This window comes from Sapajus apella, unplaced genomic scaffold, assembly GCF_009761245.1.
Source record: "Sapajus apella isolate SASKATOON/1434 unplaced genomic scaffold, GSC_monkey_1.0 scaffold2, whole genome shotgun sequence".
Lineage (NCBI taxonomy): Eukaryota > Metazoa > Chordata > Mammalia > Primates > Cebidae > Sapajus > Sapajus apella.
Window position 1 is genome coordinate 79,585,715 of NW_022436942.1, and position 24,283 is coordinate 79,609,997.

Genomic DNA, 24,283 nt, shown 5'->3' on the forward strand with positions numbered 1-24,283 from the left:
TAGTAAAATTGCTAGTCTGACCCCAGCCCAGACTGTAAGCTCCTTTCAGGCAGGTAACGTCTTTACTTCTTGCTGTATTTCCAGTGCCTGCATAGGGCCTTATGGGAGCCAGGTGCCTTGTCCTACCCCTACATATTTGTTTCATACAAATAATATCAGCAACAATTATATGAAATATATAGAAAATTAGCTGCAAATTAAATGTTTATATTTAACTGGGTTATAGATACTTTACTCCAATTTTACCTTAATGAGTATTTCTATAAGTAAAATAATTTCTAAGGGCAGGGTATAGTGATTGATGCATGTAACCCCAACACTTTGGGAGGCAGAGGCTGAGGCAGGCAGAGGCTGAGGCAGGAGTACTGTCTGAGCCCAGGAGTTCAAGGACAATCTGGGCAATATACTGAGACCTCATCTCTATTTAAAGACAGTAATTTATTAAAAAAAAAAATTTCTTTAAGTAAAAATAATTTCTAATTCTATTGTTAATTTATATCATTATAGAAAATTATTGGCCAGGCTCGGTAGCTCATGCCTGGAATCCCAACACTTTGGTAGGCTGAGGTGGGTGGATCACCTGAGGTCAGGAAATTGAGACCATCGTGGATAACACAGTGAAACCCCATCTCTACTAAAAATATAAAAAATTAGCTGGGCATGGTGGCAAGTGTCTGTAATCCCAGCTACTCGGGAGGCTGAGGCAGGAGAACTGCTTGAACCCAGGAGGCAGAGGTTACAGTGAGCCGAGATCATAGCATAGCACCCCAACAGAGCAAGGTTCCATCTCAAAAGAAAAATAAAATTATTATGTAGATGTAGTATGGAGAAAAATAACTCCAAAAATACAGAAAAGCTACAGAAGAAAACAAAAATGTTCCGCAATCACACCACCAGAAACAACATTATTAATATTTTACTGTATATTATCTTTGTTCTGTATGTGTGTGTATATACATGTTACATGTCATATTCTAATTTTGTTAAAAATATAATGTGTATACACATTAAATTTATAATACAGCCTTATTGTAAACTTACATTGTGTATACACATTATATATATATATATATATATATATTTTTTTTTTTGAGATGGAGTTTCGCTCTTGTTACCCAGGCTGGAGTGCAATGGCGCGATCTCGGCTCACCGCAACCTCCGCCTCCTGGGTTCAGGCAATTCTCCTGCCTCAGCCTCCTGAGTAGCTGGGATTACAGGCACGCACCACCATGCCCAGCTAATTTTTTGTATTTTTTAGTAGAGACGGGGTTTCACCCGTCTCGATCTCTCGACCTCGTGATCCACCCGCCTCGGCCTCCCAAAGTGCTGGGATTACAGGCTTGAGCCACCGTGCCCGGCCACACATTATATTTTTAACACGTTTTTGTTTTTCTTGAGACGGAGTCTCGCTCGGTCACCAGGCTGGAGTGCAGTGGTGTGATCTTGGCTCACTGCAACTTCCGCCTCCCTGGTTCAAGTGATTCTCCTGCCTCAGCCTCCCAGGTAGCTGGAACTACAGGCATACCCAGCTAATTTTTGCATTTTTAGGAGAGAGAGAGTTTCACCATGTTGGCCAGGATGTTCTCAATCTCTTGACATCATGATCCACCTACTTCAGCCTCCCAGGGTGCTGGGATTACAGGTGTGAGCCATCTTGCCCAGCCAACACATTATATTTTTAACAAAATCAGAATATGATATGTAACTTTACTGCCTATTATTTTAATACCATAAACTTTGTCTCATCATCAAATAGTCTCAGAAAATATGATTTCTTATTTTTTCTTTTTTTAGAGACAGAGTCTTGCTCTGTTGCCCAGGCTGGAGTACAGTGGCACAATCTTAGTTCACTGCAACCTCCACTTGCCGGATTCAAGAGATTCTCCTGCCTCAGCTTCCCAAATAGCTGGTATTACAGGCGTCTACCATTACACCTAGCTAATTTTTTGTATTTTTAATAGACAGCGCTTCACCATGTTGGACAGGCTGGTCTCGAACTCCTGACCTCAGGTGATCCACCTGCCTCAGCCTCCCAAAGTGCTGAGAATACAGGCGTAGGCCACTGCACCCATCCTGAAAATATGATTTCTAAAGCAAAAATATTAACCTTTCACTGTCAAATTTACTGTAAATACTTTTTCCCACTTTCTTGCTTGACTTTTAATTTTTTCAACTTTTACTTACTTATTTATTTAATTACTTATATATGTATTTATTTTGAGAGGCAGTCTTGCTCTGTCGCCCAGGCTGGAGTACAGTGGCGAAATCTTGGCTCAACCCAGCCTCTGCCTTGTGGGTTCAAGCAGTTTGCCTGCCTCAGCCTCCCAAGTAGCTGGAACTACAGGCACGCGCCACCATGCCCAGCTAATTTTTTGTATTTTAATAGAGGCAGGGTTTCACCATGTTGGTCAGGCTGGTCTCAAACTGCTGACCTCAAATGTTCTGCCCACCTGGGCCTCCCAAAGTGCTTGGATTATAGGCGTGGGCCACCAAGCCCGTCCTGTTTGCCTATTATGTTAAAACAAGTCTTGACATGGAGATGCTTTTAATTTTTATCTGAAAATCAAATTATCTTCTCTTACATGTTTTCTTCCACAGCTTTCTTTTTTTCTTTTTTTTTAAGATGGAGTTTTGTTCTTGTTGCCCAGGGTGGAGTGCAGTGGTGTGATCTCGGCTAACTGCAACCGCTGCTTCCCAGGTTCAAGAGATTCTCCTGCCTCTGCAGTATTCCACAGCTTTTATGTTAGAAAGTTTGGCAGGGCACAGCAGCCCACGCCTGTAATCCCGGCCTTTTAAGAGGCCAAGGTGGGTGGATCACCTGAGGTCACAAGTTCAAGACCAGCCTGGCCAACATGGCAAAACCCCATCTCTACTAAAAATACAAAAATTACCTGGATGTGGTGGTACACACCTGTAATCCCAGCTACTCAGGAGGCTGAGGCAGGAGAATCACTTAAACCCGGGTGGCAGAGGCTGCAATGAGCTGAGATCATGCCACTGCACACCAGCCTAGGTGACAGAGTGAGACTCTGTCTCAAAAAGATAAAAATAAAAAAATAAGCTTTGGCTGTGGCCAGGCACAATGGCTCACATGTGTAATCCAAACATTTTGGTAGGCCGAGGCAGGCAGATCACTTGAGGTCAAGAGTTCGAGACCAGTCTGGCCAACATGGTGAAACCCCATCTCTACTAAAAATACATGAATTAACTGGGTATGGAGGCGTGCACCTGTAGTCCCAGCTACTCCAGAGGCTGAAGCACAAGAATCGCTTGAACCCGAGAGACAGAGGTTGCAGCGAGGTGAGATCACACCACTGCACTCCAGCCTGGGCAACAACATAGCGAGATGCAGTTGCAAAGAAAAAGAAAAGAAAAAAACAGTTTTGGCTGGGCGCCATGGCTCACGCCTGTAATTCCAGAACTTTGGGAGGCTGAGGTAGGAAGATCACCTGAGGTCGGGAGTTGGAGACCAGCCTGGCCAATGTGGTGAAACCCCATCTCTACTAAAAATACAAAAATTAGCTGAGTGTGATGGTGCACGCCTGTAATCCCAGCTACTTGGGAAGCTGAGGTACGAGAATAGCTTGAACCCGGGAGGCAGAGGTTGCAGTGAGCCGAGATTGTGCCACTGCACTCCAGCCTGGGCAACGCTCTAGATTGGGCGAGAGTGAGATTTCTGTCTCAAAGAAAAAAAAAAAAAGAAAGAAATGTTTGGAGCAAAGTATATTACTATCTGCAACGGGAATTATTTATTTTTAAAAAGACGAAATGGTGGCTGGATAGAGGGTGGTTATATAAGTAATAAATAGGACAATAATATTAATTGTAGAATCGAAGTAATAGGTACCATACATTGCTTTTCAGGCTGTCTTTATGTTTGAAAATGTTTACAATAAAATGTTGAGAGAAGAGAAGCAAGTCTTTTAAGTCACACGGTTTTAGGCTGTTAGTCATATATCATTACTAAATGAACCTGGATTATAATTTTAATAGAAAAATAAAATCACACACAAAATAGGAAGGGGCACAAAGCTACAAGTGCATCGTCAGTGAGGCAGAAAGGACCAAGAGTAAAGGCTGACACAGATTCCCTAAGAAACCTTCGCACATAACAGGCCTATGCCACGACCGCGTCACAGGACCAGAAGAGAAGGTCATGATAAATTACAGAATTAACGTACCTGTTGAGAAAGAAAAAATTCTGCTTGTTTTTGGGACAGAGGCCCACTGCAGGATACCTCCTCTTCTCTGGAAAAAAAAAAAAAAAAAATAGTAAAGAATTACACAAAAGTGAAAATGACATTTATAAAATCAAGCGGATTCTTATATCTAAAGAGTGCAAAAAATTTAATTCTCTCCTCAGAAATAGAAAAGAAAAACTTCAAAAGTGATGTTGAGATCAATACACAGAGCCCAGAAAGAAGCCCTGGCATGCACGGTCAAATGATTTTTGGGAACAGCACCAAGACCATCTGATAGGAAAAGGCCAGCCTTTCCAACCAGTGATGCTGGGGAAACTGCACATCCACATGCAAAAGAATGAAGTTGGACCCTTATCTAATACCATATACAAAAATTAACTCACAAGGAATCAAAGATGTAAATGTGAGGCCGAAAAAATAAGATCTTACTTCCACCTGCTAGTAATAAAAAATAATAATAATAAATTTTTAAATAAAAAAATTGTAAAACTCTCAGAAGAAACATAGAGTGAAAGCTTCACAACACTAGATGTGGCAATGCTGCCTTGGATATGACACTAATGGCACATGCACACTGGGTGTGATGGCTCACACCTATAATCCAATCACTGTAGGAGGCTGAGGCGAGAGGCTCACTTGAGCCCAGGAGTTCAAGACTAGCCCCAGAAACATAGCAAGACCCTATCTCTATTAAAAATTTTAAAAATTAAAATTTAAAAAGAGCTAAAGGCACAGGTAATAACAACAAAAAATAGACAAACTGAACTTCATAAAATTTAAAAATGTTGTGCATCAAAAGACAATCTAAACAGAAAAGGTAAAATATTTGCAAACATGTGAACTTATAATAGCAACACTGCACTCTAGCCTGGATGACACAGTGAGACCCTGTTTTAAAAAGAAAATGCTTCTCCAGCACTTTGGGAGGCCGAGGTGTCAGGATCACTTGAGTCCAGGAATTCAAGATCAGCCTAGGCAGCATAGTGAGACCCTGGCTCTACCAAAAAAAAAAAGAAAAAAGGAAAGAAAAAAGAAACACAATAGCCGAGTGTGGTAGTGCACACCTGTAGTCCCAGTTACTTGAGAGGCTGAAGCAGGAGGATCTCTTGAGCCCAAGGGCTGAAAGAAGGATGCAGTGAGCTATGACCACAGCACTGCACAGAAGCCCAGGCAACAGAGCGAGACTATGTCTCAAATTAAAAAAAAAAAAAAAAGGCCGGGCGCGGTGGCTCAAGCCTATAATCCCAGCACTTTGGGAGGCCGAGGCTGGTGGATCACGAGGTCAAGAGATCGAAACCATCCTGGTCAACACGGTGAAACCCCGTCTCTACTAAAAATACAAAAACTTAGCTGGGCATGGTGGCGCGTGCCTGTAATCCCAGCTACTCAGGAGGCTGAGGCAGGAGAATTGCCTGAACCCAGGAGGCGGAGGTTGTGGTGAGCCGAGACCGTGTCATTGCACTCCAGCCTGGGTAACAAGAGCGAAACTCCGTCCCAAAAAAAAAAAAAAAAAAAGAAAGAAAGAAAGAAATATACCTCCTGCAAAATAAAAATGTTCTCTAACAAAGTAATTTCTTTTCAGACAAATAATTATACATTTCTTCAATTTTCATGATGAAATTCAGTTTACTAAATGTGCACGATTTTCTGAAACCATATACTTTTACAGTAAATATACTGGATTATACATAAATGACTTCTTAGAATAAAATAAAAACAAAAAGATGGAATTAGACCTAAATAAATCAAGTTAAGAGAAAACCAACCCAAATAAGAAAGTCTGAATTTAACATTTCTTAGAAGTAGTACTTTGCTACTGTAAGCATATAAAGTAGCTAGTAAGAAGATTACACTATAGCCTAGAAGCATTTCTTAGGAGAAAACTAAAAGAGAAAGTAGAGAATAATAATAGTTAACATTTCTAGGCACAGTTCTCAATACTTTATATGAATTTATCACTTAATTCTCACAACCCTCTGGGGAAGTGGTATGAGCCTCATCTTGCAGATAAAGAGCTCAAAGCACAGAACGGGTGACTGACTTGCCCAAGGTCTCACAGACCAAAGGCAGAGGAACAGCGGGCAAACCTGGGGGTCTGGCTGCAGAGTCAAACTCTTAACCCCACACTATATTGCCTTTCCACCAGACAAGAAGCATTTGTAAGGAAATGAGTTTTGGGGACCACTTAATGGTACTATTATCTTCTTGCTCCCAATACATGCTGAACAAATCACGTAACAGTAAAAAAGCTACTCATAGAAAGTGCAAGAAGCATTCCCCATCTATACACAATGTGACCCCCCGCCACCCCAGGGATTACAGTAGCCTAACAGCCTGCAGTGCAGTAAATTATAAGCTCCCAGTAAATAATAAGGTGTCCGCCCTAGCCACCTCCTTAGGGTAGGTGAGGTTTATTTCCCTCAGAGCTCTGAAGAGTGTATCTGTTTACTTGTCAGTCTTCCTCACCAGACCAAAGGCTCTTTGACAGCAGGGAATGAATATATATATATATATATATATCTTTTTGCCTGCAAGTACAAGTAGTTTATTTGGAAGCAATTCCAGATAACAGTAGTTGAGGAAGTGAAAGTGAAACAGCAAAAGGAAGGACAGTTAATACAAAGTATGTTACCGGGCCAGTTCCAGTATGGGTGATAGACTATATATTGATTCTCTGCATACAATTCATCCAATATTCAGTTACAGAACATATTCTATGAGTCAGGCACTCTACTAAGCATTGGGGAAAGGTGATGAAACAAGACAGAGAAGGGTCTTAGCTCTCAAAGGGTGAAAAGGAAGAGGAAACAGATAAGCAAGTAAATTAAGATGGTTACTTAGTGGTGAGAGGTATGGAAGAATAAAGAAATAGAAAGTATCTCGGGCTGGGCGCAGTGGCTCATGCCTATAATCCCAGCACTTTGAGAGTCCAAAGCAAGTGGATCACCTGAGGTCGGGAGTTCGAGACCAGCCGGGCCAACATGGTGAAACCCCATCTCTACTAAAAACACAAAAAAATTAGCTAGGTGTCGTGGTGGGCGCCTGTAATCCCGGCTACTTGGGAGGTGGAGTCAGGAGAATTGCTTGAACACGGGAGGCAGAGGTTGCAATGAGCCGAGATTACACCATTGCACTCCAGGCTAGGCGACAGCAGGACTCCATCTCAAAAAAAAAAAAAAAAAAAAAAAAAGAAATTATTTGGGATAGGAGCTACCTCATGGTCAGGGAGGCCTGTCTGAGGAAACCTGAGCTGAGATCTGAATGGTGAAAGGGAGCACACGAGGTCAAAAGCCAGGGAAGGGCATTCCAGGCAACCTGAGGCAGAAAATGATTGCATTAGTCAAGAAACTGAAGGAAAGCCAGAGTAGTCACGATGCTGAGAGTGAAGGGGGAAGTAAAGAGAAAGAGGTCAGAGAAGATCCTTGGGCCAGGTTATACAGGCACTGAGGCCATGGTGAGCTCAGACTCCTCTCTATGTTCCAAAGGTTTGGGCGGAAGAGTGCTGGGATCTGATTAATATTCTTAGGGGCTTCCCCAGAGGCTGTCTGAAGAACAGACGTAGGGAGACAGGAGTTCAGTCAAGGAGAAAGTTAGGCTAGTGCAGATTTGGTGAGTGTATTTGGTACAGCTCTGGTGCTTAGACTGCAGGGGGAGCAGTGGCCACGAGAGAAGTGAACAAGTTCCAAATATAGCAGGGAGGAAAGACTGACCGGATCTGCTGGGGCACTGGGGTGAAGGACAGGGAGGAATCAAGGACACTACTGGGTTTTAGGCTTGACCAACTAGGTGAGCAACTTCCTCACAGCAACTTCCTTAGAGGTTAGACCTCAGAGGGCGTTCAATAAATTTTCACTGAATTCATCAACTGTTACTTCACTCTGATGTAACCAACTGTGCCAGTCAGGGACCCAGCAGAAAACAAAGAACACTTTTTTTTTTTTTTTTGGAGACGGAGTTTCACTCTTGTTACCCAGGCTGGAGTGCAATGGCGCGATCTCGGCTCACCGCCATCTCCGCCTCCCGGGTTCAGGCAATTCTCCTGCCTCAACCTCCTGAGTAGCTGGGATTACAGGCACGCGCCACCATGCCCAGCTAATTTTTTGTATTTTTAGTAGAGACGGGGTTTCACCATGTTGACCAGGATGGTCTCGATCTCTTGACCTCGTGATCCACCCGCCTCGGCCTCCCACAGTGCTGGGATTACAGGCTTGAGCCACCGCGCCCGGCCCCAAAGAACACTTTTAAATTGAGTAGTCTGAGAAGAGCTTAAAAAAGGATCAATTTACAAACGCAAGGGAAAGGACAGAGAAGTCATAAGAGACAATACAGTCCCCAGGACTGATAACAGTGGGGTACCTTTCACCTCGGGCCTGTAAACACTTACTTGCTCCTAGTTACCAAACCCCCTGAAGGAGTATAGAGAGGGTGACCTGACAGAAGCTGTGACCCTACAGCCAGTCCCCCAGGACCCCCCCCAAGGAAGGGAGCCAATGAATCAACACTCCGACCTCATCCTCCCTGGCCCTGGGGATTACCCACCGGTGCCTCCCATTGGCCAATCAGAAGTCAGAGGGCAAGGGACCCACCCGTGCAGCCCTTATCAGTTAACTTCCCAGACCTGGAGAGGAAAGGGCATAGCCAGCACATGAACTCTAAATGAATAAGGACTTACTGTACTTGAAATTATACTATTTCACAGGAAAAGGATCCCTGTCAGAAAAACCCAAATTACCTTACGGATACATCAAGTTCCTCTTTTTCCATTTTTCTTTCACCCTCATCTCTACCGGTCAGTTCCATATCAGCATCCTCCACTGTCTTCTTCTCACCATTCTGGAAGTACTGCTGAAGGGCCGTGTACAGTTTAAACACTTGGCTGAAAGAAAGCTTACTGTAGGCCAAGATCATGTGACGCAGAAACAAACCTACAAAATAAGACCAGAGACAAGGGGAAGGCATGAACTGACATCCAGGCTCCACAATGGCAGCTCCACAAGGGCAAAGACTGTTTGCTGCAATCCTTCCTTCACAAGAGTAAGAAAGAGACACTTGCAGCTGCCGTTCCCTCTTCCTGGAATGTTCTTCCCCAGTCCTTTACAAAGCTGGTTTCTTCTTATTCAGGGCTCAATCCGCCCACCCCTCCTCCACCTGAAGGCTTCCACTTTACTTTCTTCACGGCTGTTATACTATCTGAAATGATCTTATATATGTGTTTACTTTTACCATCTGACTCCCCCCACCAGAGGTGATCTCCGGAAGAGGAAATTCCATGTCTATCTTACACGTACAGAGCCTGGCACATAGGAAGAGACAGAGAAATAGCTCATGCCGAACAACATAAAAATTACCACACAAAAAAGCCAGAGGGATAGAGCATGGGATAAAGCTAATAGAAAAGCATCAAAGAAACACCATGTATGCCCTCACTTTGCATACTGTATCAATAATGTATTTTTACTTACCTCTCTTCATAAGTCTGGGCTGGTGACCCTCACTTACAGATGGACCATGCAGTCAAGTGATCCAGAGGACTGTGAGAAAGAGCTGGGAACCCCTAAAAACCCCAGGACCAGGCTCTGACTCTTACTATTGTAGACAAAACAGAAGGTGCTTTTCCACAGTTAATTATTTAAATATAGATCAAAACAGCAAGGCAATAAATACAAACTGCAACACCTCCAACATCCCCACTGCGTCTGTTCACAGATATAGCAGAGTAATGACAGACATGACTTAGAAAGCTGCTCACTTCAATGAAAATACTCTCTCTCTTCTTAGAAGAGTTTCATACCTACTACACTTGTTTTGTGAACCTCTGGTTCAGTTCCAGAGAAAGAATCTGAAAGGTCATCAAAAAATTGTTCCATATCCTTCAACTCGCCTTCAGCCATCAGTTTGATTCTGAATGAGAAAATTGAGGTGCATATTTTAGAAAGGCCCTTTGAACAACTCCCCATGTTTCATATTCCTCGATTATCTCAAATAATGCAATTGTAAAGAATAAGATGGATCCATAAAAAAATAATAAAATTTGGGGAAAAAAGCTATAGAACAGTATGTTGAATGCTATCCATTTTTCAGTCAGGCACGGTGGCTCACACTTATAATCCCAGCACTTTGGGAGGCAGAGGCGGATGGATCACTTGAGCCCAGGAGTTCAAGGCCAGCCTAGGCAACACAGCAAAACCCCACCTCTACTAAAAACACAAAAAATTAGCCGGGTTTCGTGGTGTATACTTGCAGTTCAGCTACTCGGGAGTCTGAGATGGGAAGATCACCTGAGCTCGGAAAGTCCAGGCTGCAGTGAGCCCTGATTGCACCTCTGCACTCCAGCCTGGGCAAAAGAGTGTGACCTTGTCTCCAAAAAAAAAAAAAAAGAAGTTATCCATTTTTCAACAACAAAACTAAGTAAAGGTTCTTGGGAAAACAACCTAGAATAATAAAGGTATATATATATATATATACACTTTTTTTAAAATTTATTTTTAATTTTTTAGAGATGGGGTTTCACCATGTTGGTCAGGCTGGTCTTGAGCTCCTGACCTCGTGATCCGCCTGCCTTGGCCTCCCAAAGTGCAGGGATTACAGGTGTGAGCCACCGTGCCCGGCCCTGAAGAATTAATTACCACATACCCTTTTGTAATTTTGATCTACCTCGACACCTTTTCATATATAAAGAAGAAAGTGAAGTTTACCTGATCTGCACTGAATTTGCCAGCTGTGGACAAGATTCTTCAATTAACTTGTATAGTTTTGACAGTGTAATATCTGGGCCCTGTATAAAGGAGAGAGAGGGAGGTACAGGTACATTTTAAAGAGCTGTAGACTGATAAAGAACTGCAAACGTAAATTCATTTATCAACCCCTCTGCTTTAATAATCACTCCAAATAAGCACATAAGGATTTTTCTATCTACCTAAAACGGTAAAGTAATATTTCACATTTGCATACCATTTTTGTCTAGTCAGTCTAAAATAGAAAAAAAGCATAGGATTTATAGTCTGAGGATCCACTGATCCTTCCTTCTTAGCTTTGTAATCATGGCAAAATTGTGACCTCTGAGTCCTAGTTTCCTTCATCAGTAAAATAACAGTATCTCCCTTGTTTTGGGCCAAGATTAAATAAGATAATACAAAGTGCTTTGTACACTGGAAAACACTATACAGTAAGTGCTCTACTTTTCACAAACATAATCTCATTTGATTTTGTCCCAAACCTTGTAAGGCAGGCAGACATACTATGTGCTGAAGTCCATAAAGAGTACCACAAGAGGCCAGGCATGGTAACTCACACCATAATCCCAACACTTTGGGAGGCTGAGGCGGGCAGATCACCTGAGGTCAGGAGTTCGAGATCAACCTGGTCAACATGGCAAAACCCCGTCTGTACTAAAAACACAAAAATTAGCCAGATGTGGTAGCACACGCCTGTAGTCCCAGCTACTTGGGAGGCTGGGAGGCAGAGGCTGCAGTGAGCCAACATCGCACCACTGCACTCCAACCTGGGCAACAGAGCAAGACTCCGTCTCAAAGAAAAAAAAAAAGAGTACCACAAAGAGCATGCAACCTCAGCTACTTAAAGTCTAGTTGAGATGTAAAATTAAATACTGAATCTTTTTTGGAGAATAAGGTGACTACATATATGCCAACGTTAGATGTGGATAACCCAGCAATTGTACTTCTAGGGAAGTTATTTTGGCATGAAAATTGGTTTGAAATTAAGAAGAACTGAAAAGAGCCTGTCAGTCCCATAACGACTTAATTTATAATACAGAGTTAAATTATGTTGCTTTTCTTACTGTGAAGTATAATGCAGCCATTAAAAAGACTATTCAGGGCTGGCCGCAGTGGCTCACGCCTATAATACCAGCACTTTGAGAGGCCAAGACAGGCGGATCACTTGAGGTCAGGTGTTCAAGACCAGCCTGGTCAACATGGTAAACCCGTCTCTCCTGAAAATATCAGAATTAGCCGGGCGTGGTGAGATTGTGCTATTGTACTCCAGCCAGGGTGACAGAGTAAAACTCTGTCTCAAAAAAAAAAAAAAAAAATGTGCTGACACACACCTGTAATCCCAGCACTTTGGGAGGCTGAGGCGGATGGATCACTTGAGGCCAGGAGTTCAAGACCAGCCTGGCCAACATGGCAAAACCATGTCTCTACTAAAAATACCCAAAAATGGATCTGGGTGTTATGACACACTACTGTAATCCCAGCTAACTGGGAGGCTGAGGCACAAAAATCATTTGAACCCAGGAGGTGGAGGTTGCAATGAATTGAGATCAAGTCACTGAACTCCAGCCTGGGAGAGACAGTGACACTGTCTCAAAAAAAACGTGCTGACACAGAAAGATCTTTAACACTTGTTAAGTTTAAAGAGCAAGCTGTAGAACAAAAGAAGCGTTTACATAAAAAAAGCAAGATGAAATTAAAAGTGTACATATATATAGACACACACACACCTATAATCATATGCATCTAGAAAGATACATTCCAAACTGGCACTCAATAAACACTTAAATAAATTCATGGTAACCATAATCTCTAAGAGAGAACAGGATTGGAAGGCATGCAGAATTATAACTTTTCTTTTTTGTTGTTGTTGTTGTTGTTTTGGAGACAGAGTCTTGCTCTGTTGCCCAGGCTACAGTACAGTGGCACAATCTCGGCTCACTGCAACTCTGACTCCCAGGTTCAAGCGATTCTCCTGCCTCAGCCTCCCAAGTAGCTGGGATTACAGGTGTCCGCCACCACGCCCAACTAGTTTTTTATATTTTAGTACAGATGGAGTTTCACCGTGTTGCCCAGGCTGGTCTGAAACTCCTGACCTCGTAATCTACCAACCTTGGCCTCCCAAAGTGCTGGGATTACGGGAGTGAGCCACCACGCCTGGCCAGAACTATAACTTTTCACTCCATCAAGTTCTATATTCCTGTATTTGAAGTTTTTACAACAAAACTTTATATATAAGCACACACCACCATGCTCAACTAATTATTATTATTATTATTATTATTACTTTTGGGGTTGGAGTTTTGCTCTTATTGCGCAGGCTAGAGTGCAATGGCATGATCTTGGCTCACTGCAACCTCCACCTCCCAGGTTCAAGTGATTCTCCTGCCTCAGCCTCTGGAGTAGCTGGGATTACAGGTGCCCACTACCACACCTGGCTAATTTTTTGTATTTTTAGTAAAGACAGGGTTTCACCATGTTGGTCAGGCTAGTCTCGAACCCCTGACCTCAAGTGATCCACCTGCCTCAGCCTCCCGATGTGTTGGGATTACAGGCGTGAGCCACTGTGCCTGGCCCAGCTAATTAAAAAAAAATTTTTGTAGACACAGGGTGTCCCTATGTTGCCCAGACTGTTCTTGAACTCCTAAGCTCAAGTGATCCTCCCATCTCGGTCTCCCAAGTCTAGGCACCCAGCCAAATATTAACTAATTTAAGAAGTCAAACAGTTAGTAAAGGAGTTGAGGTCTGGTTGGAATGCTACCAGATCAATTCTACATATATTTTGATTAGAAGTATACAGTAAGGGGGCCAGGTGTGGTGGCTCATGCCTGTAATCCCAGAACCTTGGGAGGCTGAGGCAGGTGGATCCCTTGAACCCAAGAGTTCAAGATTAGTCTGAGCAACATAGGGAGACCTCATCTCTACTAAAATTTAAAAATTAGCTAGGCGTGTTGGCAGGTGCCTGTAGTACCAGATACTCAGAAAACTGAGATAGGAGGACAGCCTGAACCCAGGAAGTAGAGGCTGTTGTAAGCTATGATCACGCCATGGCACTCCAGCCCAGATGACTGAGCGAGCAAGATCCCTTTGCTCTAAAAAATAATAATAAATTTAAAAATAAGAAATGAAATAACTAGTAATTAGCCAGGTAAAAACCTAAAAAGGAGAATTCCAAACAGCATGAGCAGGAAGGTGAAAGTTAAGAAACCAGAATCATTGTCTCTTTATTTTTTATTTATTTATTTTGAGACCAATGCCCAGGCTGGAGTGCAGTGATGTGGTCTCGGCTCACTGCAACCTCCACATCCTGGGTTCACACGATTCTCCTGCCTCGGCCTCCATAGTAGCAGGGACTAAAGGCGCACACCACAATGCCCAGCTAATTTTTTTTGTATTTTTAGTAGAGATGGGGTTTTACCATGTTGGCCAGGTCAAATGCCTGACCTCAAGTGATCTGCCCACCTCGGCCTCCCAAAGTGCTGGGATTATAGGTGTGAGCCACTGTACCAGGCCTCTCTATTTACCAAAATTTTAGTATTATAACTTTTTTTAATAATGAAGGGAAATGCATTTATAATAGTAGCAAACATGACTAACACTTGGAGCTACAAGTTATAAAGACACCGCTTTTATTTAACTGGGTAAGTCTCTTAACCATGGTGTCCTCAGTTCTCCCCTCCTCCCATTCACATATACAAGTGATAATTTTTTAAAACCCTTTATAAGCTATACTAAGGAATATAAACGCAACTCTAGATATCCATTTTATTAGGTTTACCTATTAAGATTTCATAATATGGAGGCCCAGGACCCCAGATCTGTTTCTGCCATCACTACTCAACAGACAATGCTTACCCATCAAGGCACAGCTTGACACTTTCTGTAAGAAATCGTCTCAATTCACCCAAGTGCACTCATCCACCTCTACGGCATTTCATTCATTTTACACATAACTACTCAGGCATTCTAAGAGGCTTTGGGGATGTACAAGTAAACAAAAACAGGACTAAGTACTAAGCTCATGGACATTACCATCTAATGGGGGGAGAAGGACATCTATCACATAATCATGAATATAAATGGAAAAACCACACCTGACATAGGGGAAGGTATATGCCCTCATAAGAACACACTAAAAGGAAAATACTAGTAACATTGAGCATTTACTATATGCTACTAACAGTTTCTCAGGCCGGGCACGGTGGCTCACGCCTGTAATCCCAGCACTTTGGGAGGCCAAGGCGGGCGGATCACCTGAGGTTGGAAGTTCGAGACCAGCCTTACCAACATGGAGAAACCCCATCTCTACTAAAAATACAAAAATTAGCCAGGTGTGGTGGTGCATGCCTGTAATCCCAATACTCTGGGACAACCAGGCTGGCAGATCGCTTGAGTCCAGGAGCTCAAGACCCAACCTGGTTAACATGGAGAAACCCCGCCTCTACAAAAAACACACAAAAAATTAGCCGGGCATGATGGTCCGCGCCTGTACTCCCAGCTACTTGGGAGGCTGAGGTGGGAGGATCGCTTGAGCCTGGGAGGTCGAGGCTGCAGTGAGCCGAGATCATACCACTGCACTCCAGCCTGGGCGACAGAACAAGGCCCTGTCTCAAAAAAATAATAAGAATGTTTTTAAAAAGTTTTTAAGTTAAGTGCTTAGCACACAGTAAGTATTGAGTCAGTGCTCCTCCTTGGCTTTATGCTTTTTTTTTTTTTTTTTTTTTTTGAGACGGAGTCTCGCTCTGTCACCTAGGCGACAGTGGTGCGATCTTAGCTCACTGCAACCTCTGCCTCCCGGGTTCAAGCAATTCTCCTGCCTCAGCCTCCCAAGTGGCTGAGATTACAGGCGCCTGCCACCACACTCGGCTAATTTTTTGTATTTTTAATAGAGACGAGATTTCATTGTTGGTCAGGCCGGTCTCAAACTTCTGACCTCGTGATCTGCCCGCCTAGGCCTCCCAAAGTGCTGGATGATAGGCGTGAGCCACCGTGCCTGGCCCGGTTTTATGCCATTTTTACTATTGATTAGGGTCCTCTAGGATAGGGATCCTGTATAACTTATCCCTGTGTCTCCAACGCTATATTGTATAGCCCCATTTTACAGAAGACACAGGATCCGAGACTATAACTATCAGCTAATAAATACCAGAGCCAGACATGAACCTGCAAAAAAACAAATGCATGTAAAGCGTCTGGCCCACCGTAAACGCTTAGTAATTGTTAGCTGGCGGTAGTAACTATCTTTATTTCTTCACATTCCTCCAGACAAAGAGAGTATCTGATGGACCCGCGTGTTCCCAAGCCCAATGTTCCGCACGGAACAGATGCTCAGTAAAAGTTCGCTGCACGAGCGGGCGCCTCTCACCTGCAGCAGGGGCAGGAGCAGCTGGTTGAGCCTCCGCCGCTCCAAGAGGCTGACGGCGCCCTCGCCTGTGCGACTCATCTCATTCAGCAGCACCAGCACCGCAATCTTATACGGCGTCACCCAGTCCTTGATGCCGAACACATTAGCGTGCACCACCCCGTTGGTCATCATGGGATTGAAGTAGAGGCTCTCGTGGACACTGGCCATGGCGGCCCGAGACTAAGTCCCGGGCCCGCGGCGCGCGGCCGCCAGTTTTCACTCCAGGGCACAACACTACCAGGTGCACAACTCCGACCGCCCGCCTAGTATTCCAGGAAACAGTATCCGCGCGCTCGCGGCTCGCCGTTAGCCAATGAAAGCAGTCTGTCAGACCACATGGGAGGGCCACAGCCAATCAGAATGTCCAGGAGTGCGGCGTGGGGTGCACCAAAAGACTGATTCCCTACAGAAACTCTTGCCGAGTGGGAGCCGGTTCCCAGGCGACGTGGACAGGAACCAGATGGAAGAGAAAGTCCATGCTTGCGGTCGGGGCTGAAGGGACTGAGGAGTTCCTCGTGTGGTTTTGTTGTTGTTTTTTGTTGGTGGTAGTGGTGGTTGTCGGTGGTTTTTGTTGTTTGAGACGATATCTTGCTCTGTTACCAAGGCTGGCGGGCAGTGGTTATTAGTAGGCGCCATCAAAGAGCACTGCACCCTCCGAAATCCTTGGCTCAAGCGATCCTCCTGCCTCAGCCTCCCGAGAAGCTGGGGCTACACGCAGCGCGCCTTGCTTATTCATGTAATTTGAATTGGAGTTAAAATTGAATGTTTAAATGATTGTGTTTAAAAGTAAATTAAATTTGCACCGTTAAAGTATGTATTTAATTCACTATGTTACTTTTAAACTCAAATGTTTAGGAGTTTCATTTAACTCTGCCTTTTTAAGGATAGGAACATGAGATTTTTCTTCAGTGTTTCACAAATGCCATTTGCAGACAGCCAGATCAGGTTGCCAGTGATCAAGTATCCTTATGTGAAAAAGAAGATAAACAATATCACCTCCCTGTGTTGAGTTGTTTTCCTACCTAATAAACTATAAAATCTATACTCTGCATTTCAGAGCCCTCCAAAATCAATCCCCAGCCAATATTTTCAACCTGATTTTTCACAATTCTCCTTCCGTTCATCTGTACTTCTCCCAAAAAACTTAGTTCTCTATACCCTGAATTATTATTAGTGATCTGGTATCCCTATTAGCCTTTATATCGCTTGAAAGAAAAGCCACTTATCATTCAACTTTGGTTACCCACATGAACACACTGTGTCTTGTGCCCGTTTTTATGTTTGTTTCAGTTATACTTTCTCTCATTCTGTCACCCACACTGGACTGCAGTGGCGCACTCACAGCTCACTGCAACCTCAACCTCAACCTCCAGTCACAATAGGTAATTAGAAATGAGCAGGGAAGGAGAATCCCTGGCCCCCAGGAATGCCATGCTCCAGCAATCCTCCCACCTCAGCCTCATGAGTAGCTGAGACTAAAGGCTTAGCCACTATGCATGGCTTTTTTTTTTTTTTTTTTTTTTTTTTTTTTTTTTTTTTTTTTTTTTTAAGACGGGGTTTCACCATATTGGTCAGGCTGGTCTTGAACTCCTGACCTCAGGTGATCCGTCCGCCTTGGCCTCCAAAGTGCTTGGATGTCAGGCGTGAGCCACCGCACCCGGCCAAGCTTTTTTTTTTTTTTTAATCTGAGACGGAGTCCAAGCTGGAGTGCTGTGGCGCCATCTCGGCTAACTACAACCTCTGCCTCCTAGGTTCAAGCAATTCTCCTGCCTCAGCCTCCTGCGTATCTGGGATTACAGGCGCGCGCCACCACACCTGGCTAATTTTTGTATTTTTAGTAGAGATGGGGTTTCACTGTGTTGCCAGAACTGGCTGGTCCAGAACTCCTGACCTCAGGTGATCTGCCCACGTTGGCCTCCCAAAGTGCTGAGATTACAGGCATGAGCCACTGCGCCTGGCCACATGGCTAATTTTTAATTTTTTGTAGACATGAGGTCTCACTGTGTTGTCCAGGCTGGTCTCGAACTCCTAGATTCAAGCAATCCTCCTGCCTCAGCCTCCCAAATTGCTAAGATTAAAGGTATGGGCCACTGCATCCAGCCTTATACCTGGTTTTTGTTTTCTCAGCCGCTATTTGTTAGTGAATAATGAATGAATATGCAGTGTTAGTTCACAAAAACAAAAAGAAGGCATTGATCTCTTGAAATACAAGCTAACTTTTCTAGCTTGAGAACTCTGTATTTTTTAGTTATCATACAAATTATTATGTAACTGTCTTTTATTTGTGACAGGAGAAGCTGGTTTTTGTCAGGAATTTAATACTTAGCCTCTTTCTTTTCCTTGGTTTGTTTATTTTTTGAGGCGGAGTCTCGCATTGTCGCCTGGGCTGGAGTACAATGACACAATCTCGGCTCACTGCAACCTATGTCTCCCAGGTTTAAGCGATTCTCCTGCCTCAGCCTCCTGAATAGCTGGGATTACAGGCGCCCACCACCACACCTGGCTAATTTTTTTGTAATTTTAGTAAAGACAGGGTTTCACTATGTTGGCCAGGCTGGTCTCGAACTCCTGACCTCATGATCCGCACGCATCAGCCTCCCAAGTGCTGGGATTACAGGCATGAGCCACTGCACCCAGCCATGCCTTGGTTTATTTTTATGCATCACTTAATTAATGAAAGAGCATCCTTACAATCTCACAGCTCTCAGGATATTTTTGCATATGAGTATACCACAAATAAGATTTGACAAAAGGTCTTTATGGAATAAACTACTATTCAACCTTAAAATCCTGAGTAGGAACACTTAATGGAAAGAAGAAAGTAATTTTACAAAATTCTAAGTAACAATTTTACTGTAAATTGGTAAGACTTTCAAGCCATTGATTCATTTATTTAATAACTCTGTGCTAAGCTCCTACTATACTTAAGGCACTGTTCTAGATGCTGGGGACTAAAAGGGATGAATTTCTAGACCAGAAGTTGCAAACTGAAGTTGTCAGAACTAAATGTGGCTCATTAGATACATTTTATGTGCCATGTGCCTTGCATAGTGTTTACCAACACTTAAAAATCAGGATATTGCCAACAAAGAACTACATTTCCAGCTTCACTTGAAAAATTAGAAAATTTGTTAACTTGATTTATTCCTAGATGGTAACAACTGACTGGATATGCACAGCCTAAGCCACTTTGCAGGCGCAGTGGTATGCACCTGTAATCCCTACGTGTGCACACCTGTAATCCCTACGCTTTGGGAGGCCAAGATGGGCAGATGATGAGGTCAGGAGTTCAAGAATAGCCTGGCTATCATGGTAAAACTCTGTCTCTACTAAAAATATAAAAATTAGCCAGGCATGGTGGCGGGCGCCTGTAATTCCAGCTACTCAGTCAGCTGAGGCAGGAGAATCATTTGATCCTGGGTGGCGGAAGTTGTGGTGAACCGAGATCGTGCCACTGCACTGCAGCCTGAGTGACGGGGCAAGACTCCGTCTCAAAAAAAAAAAAGAAAAAGAAACTACCCAAGGCTATGCACAGCGGCGTATGCCTCTAGTCCCAGCATTTAGGAGGCCAAGGAGGGGAGGATTGCTTGAACCCGGAAGTTTAAGACCAGCCTGGACAACATGGTAAGACCCTGTGTCTACAAGAAAAAGAAAAATAGCTGGGCATGGTGGTATGTGCTTGTAGTCCCAGTTACTTAGGAGCTGAGGTGGGAGAATCACTTGAGTCCAGGAGGTCAAGGCTGCAGTGAGCTGTGAGCATGCCACTGTACTCCAGCCTGGGTGACGGTGAGATACTGTATCAAAATGAAAGAAAGAGAGAAAGAAGGAAGGCAGCAGGGAGGAAAAGGGAGAGAGAAGGAAAGAGAGGAAGAAAAGAAAGAGGGAGGGAGGGAGGAAGAAAGGAAGGGAAGAGAAAAGAAAGGGAAGGAAAGGAAGAAAGAAAAGAAAGAAACTAGCCAAAAGTCCCTTTGATGAGCCAGTCTCTGTCTCTAGGAGACTAAGGAGGACCTGGTGTTACAGATCGGTGATCGGTTGCTATAAATGGTGTTCCTTACACCAGCATTTCAAAGCAGCACTCCAAGGTAACAAAGGAAGCAGGGCTTTGTAACTTGCAGTGGACTTTGATTTATCCATTTTTACTTATTTTGTTTGCCCAGCATACTCTACTGTCCTCCCCACAAATGTGTTGTTTTTAATTTGCACAAAGTTGTAGAAAATGTCCCTCTGGATGTGGGAATGTGCATGGGCCCTAGCAGAACTAATCAACCCTTCTCAGGATTGCAGTATGCACTCTAGAGAAAAAGAGCTCAGGCCAGGCGCGGTGGCTCACACCTGTAATCCCAGCACTTTGGGAGGCTGAAGTGGGTGGATTACTGGGGTCAGGAGTTTGAGGCCAGCCTGACCAACATGGTGAAACCTCGTCTCTACTAAAAATATAAAAATTAGCCAGCATGGTGGCGGGTGCCTGTAATCCCAGCTACTCGAGAGGCTGAGGCAGAAGAATTGCTTGCACCCAGGAGGTGGAGGTTGCAGTGAGCCAAGATGGAGCCACTGCACTGCGACCTGGGCAACAGAGTGAGACCCTGTCTGAAAAAATATATATGTAATTAAATTAAAATTAAAAATAAATAAAGAGCTCTCTTTCTCCTGAGGTTGCTAAGCAAGGCTGTAGATGGCATATTCTTTGCTGTCTGTAGGGAAAGAGAACAAGGCCAGTCTGCAAAGAGAAACAGAATCAAGCCATGATTCAAGTATATTTGTGATCGATGAGACAAGAGAGCCACCCTGGGAATCAGAACCCCTAGGTTCTAGTCTTGGTCTTGAAACCAGCACTGTAATTCAAGCAACATCCTAGTTTTCTCCCTTGGATTAATTGCATTAGCAATGAAAGGTCTGCACTAGATGATATAAGTCATCTGCAGTCCTAATATTATATGACTTGTTACTCTTTACTTTTATTTTTAAAACTTTAAAAAAAACTTTTTTGAGACAGAGTTTGGCTCTTGTTGCCCAGGCTGAAGTGCAGTGGTGCGATCTCAGCTCACCACAGCCTTCATCTCCCAGGTTCAAGCGATTCTTCTGTCTCAGCCTCCTGAACAGCTGGGATTATAGGCATGCGCCACCACACCCGGCTAATTCTTAGTAGAGACGGGGTTTCTCCATGTTGGTCAAGCTGGTTTCGAACTCCTGACCTCCGGTGATCTGCCCACCTTGGCCTTCCAAAGTGCTGGGATTACAGGCATGAGCCACCGTACCTGGCCTTTTTTTTTTTTTGAGATGGAGTCTCTCATTGTCACCAGGCTGAAGTGAGTGCAGTGGCACGATCTCCGCTCACTGCAACCTCTGCCTCCCGAGTTCAAGTGATTCTCCTGCCTCAGCCTCCTGAGTAGCTGGGACTACAGGTGTGCGCCACCACGCCCAGCTAATTTTTGTATTCTTAGTAGAGACTGGGTTTCACCACGTTGGTCAGGATGGTCTCGATCTCTTGACCTCGTGGTCTGCCCACCTCAGCCTCCCAAAACGCTGGGATTACAGGCATGAGCCACTGCTCCCGGCTAAAAAAATTATTTTAATTAAAAAGTCAGCCAGTGGCAGGACACAGTGGCTCATACCTGTAATCCCAACAGTTTGGGAGGCCAAGGAAGGTAGATCACCTGAGCTCAGGAGTTAGAGACTAGCCTGGGTAACATGGTAAGATCCTGTCTCTACTAAAAAAAAAAAAAAAAAAAATTAGTCGGGTATGGTGGCACACCTGTAGTCCCAGCTACTCGGGAGGCTGAGGTGAGAGGAGCCCAGGAGGCGGAAGTTGCAGTGAGTCCAGATCGTACCCCTGCACCCCAGCGTGGGTGACAGAGTGAGAGCTCATCTCAAAAAAAAAAAATTTAATGTCAACCAAGCACAGTGGCTCATACCTATAGTCCCAACATTTTGGGAGGCCGAGGCAAGAGGATCAGTTTAAGCTAGGAGTTTGACACCAGCCTGGGCAACATAGTGATGGTGAAACCCCATCTTTACAAAATGTATAAAAAACAAGCAAAAAAGCTGGGCATCTGTAGTCCCAGGTACTCAGGAGGCTGAGATGAGAGGATCACTTGATCCCCAGAGATGGAGGTTACAGTGAGTTGAGATCACGCCACTGTACTCCAGCCTGGGCGACAGAGCAAGACCCTGTCTCAAAAATAAATAAATAATAACGTTTTGAGCAGCTGAATTTCAGCAAGCTTGAGCAGGGACCTCTGGGTACCCCTCAGACCACCCTGCTTCTGGCATGACAAATGAGTACATGGTTTTGGTTTTTTGTTTTTGAGATGGTGGTCTCACTCTGTCACCCAAGCCACAGTGTAGTGGGGCAATCACAGTTGACTGAAGCCTCCATCTCCCAGGTTCAATGATCCTCTTACCTCAGCCTCCCAAGTAGCTGGGACTGCAGCCATATGCCACCTAATTTTCTTGATGCCCAACTAATTTTCTTGATTTTTAGTAAAGACAGGGTCTCACTATGTTGCCCAGGCTGGTCTCAAATTCCTGGGCTCAGTGATCCTCCTGCCTCGGCCTCCCAAAGTCCTGGGATTACCCGTGTGAGCCACCGCTCCCGGCCTCCAATACGTGTTAGTTAATGGAAGGACATTGACTCTGCTGCCACCTGACTAATTATTTTTTATTTGCTCACCTCTATCTTTTCCTCTTTGTTAAAGACTCCTGACCGCTTCCTTCCCCATAAACTCCAGCACCTGTATCTCCCTGGTAATTATTTCCTTGATCAGCCATAAAACTTCCCTTTTTGTCTTTTTATTTTATTTTATTTTATTTTATTTTATTTTATTTTATTTATTTTACAAATGTAGCATTCCTATGTTGCCCAGGTTGGATGTGAACTCCTGGGCTCAAGTGATCCTCCTGCCTCAACCTCTCTAGTAGCTGGGACTACAGGCAGGTGCTACTGTGTCTGGTTTAAAACTTAATTCTGCTGGGTACAGTGGCTCATGCTTATAATCCCAGCACTTTGGGAGGCCAAGGCAGGTGGATCACCTGAGGTCAGGAGTTCAAGGCCAGCCTGGCCAACATGGAGAAGCCTCGTTTCTATTAAAAATACAAAATTAGCCAAGCATGGTGGTGCATGCCTGTAACCCCAGCTACTTGGGAGCCTGAAGCAGGAGAATTGCTTGAACCCAGGAGGCAGAGTTTGTGGTGAGCCTAGATAGCACCATTGCACTCCAGCCTGGACAACAAGAGCAAAACTCCATCTCAAAAAAAAAAAAAAATCAATCCTTTTTTGTGCATGAGTGTTTTTTAAAATGCCTAACGAAAAACAATATTCATTTGCTATGGCTGCCAAGACAAAGTACCACACGCTGGGTGGCTTAATCTACAGGAATGTGTTTCCTCCTAATTCTGGAGGCTAGAAGTCCAAGATCAAGGTGTTGACAGGATCCATTCCTTCTGCAGGGCGTGAATGAAGGATGTGTTCCAAGCCTCTCTCCTCGGCTTGTAGATGGTCATTTTCATACAGCCTGGACGCACACCTGTGTTCATACTTCGCCCTTTTATAAAGATACCAGTAATATTGAATTAGAGCCCACCCTAATTTATTAGGATCCCATATTTTAACTAATCTACACCTGCAGTGGCTTTATTTACAAATAAGGTCACCTTCTGAGTCATTTAGAGTTAGGGCTTTAACATATAAATTTGGGGGGACACAATTTCCCACAATGATAATATGCAATAAGGTTTGGAGGAAACGACAGTTTCACACAGTTCTGGAGGGAATACAAATTGACACACCCCTTAGAAGGGTTTATCCATCAGAGTCCACGTAGGAAACAGAAGCCACAAACAAGAAACTTAATACAGAAAATTAGTCCCACAAGTAATGAAAGATCTAAGAAGCCAAACCAGGGATACAGATTCGCAATAAAGCTGGGTGCAGTGACTCACACCTGTAA

At 43.9% G+C, this 24,283-nt stretch overlaps 1 protein-coding gene across 2 annotated transcripts in view; it reads right to left on the reverse strand.

Moving 5' to 3' along the window:
- ANAPC5 (anaphase promoting complex subunit 5) overlaps positions 1-16,621 on the reverse strand; it is a 44,288-nt gene extending 27,667 nt beyond the window's left edge. The window contains exons 1-5 of one of the 2 annotated variants that reach the window (XM_032242174.1): positions 16,299-16,621; positions 10,898-10,977; positions 9,994-10,103; positions 8,935-9,127; positions 4,182-4,248 (exon numbers count right to left, since the gene is read on the reverse strand). In XM_032242174.1, coding sequence (XP_032098065.1) covers positions 4,182-4,248; positions 8,935-9,127; positions 9,994-10,103; positions 10,898-10,977; positions 16,299-16,505 — 657 coding nt within the window. In that variant the 5' untranslated portion in view covers positions 16,506-16,621. The remainder of the gene's footprint in view (positions 1-4,181; positions 4,249-8,934; positions 9,128-9,993; positions 10,104-10,897; positions 10,978-16,298) is intronic. The other variant, XM_032242180.1, reaches the window with a different exon arrangement.
- Positions 16,622-24,283: the final 7,662 nt, after the last annotated feature.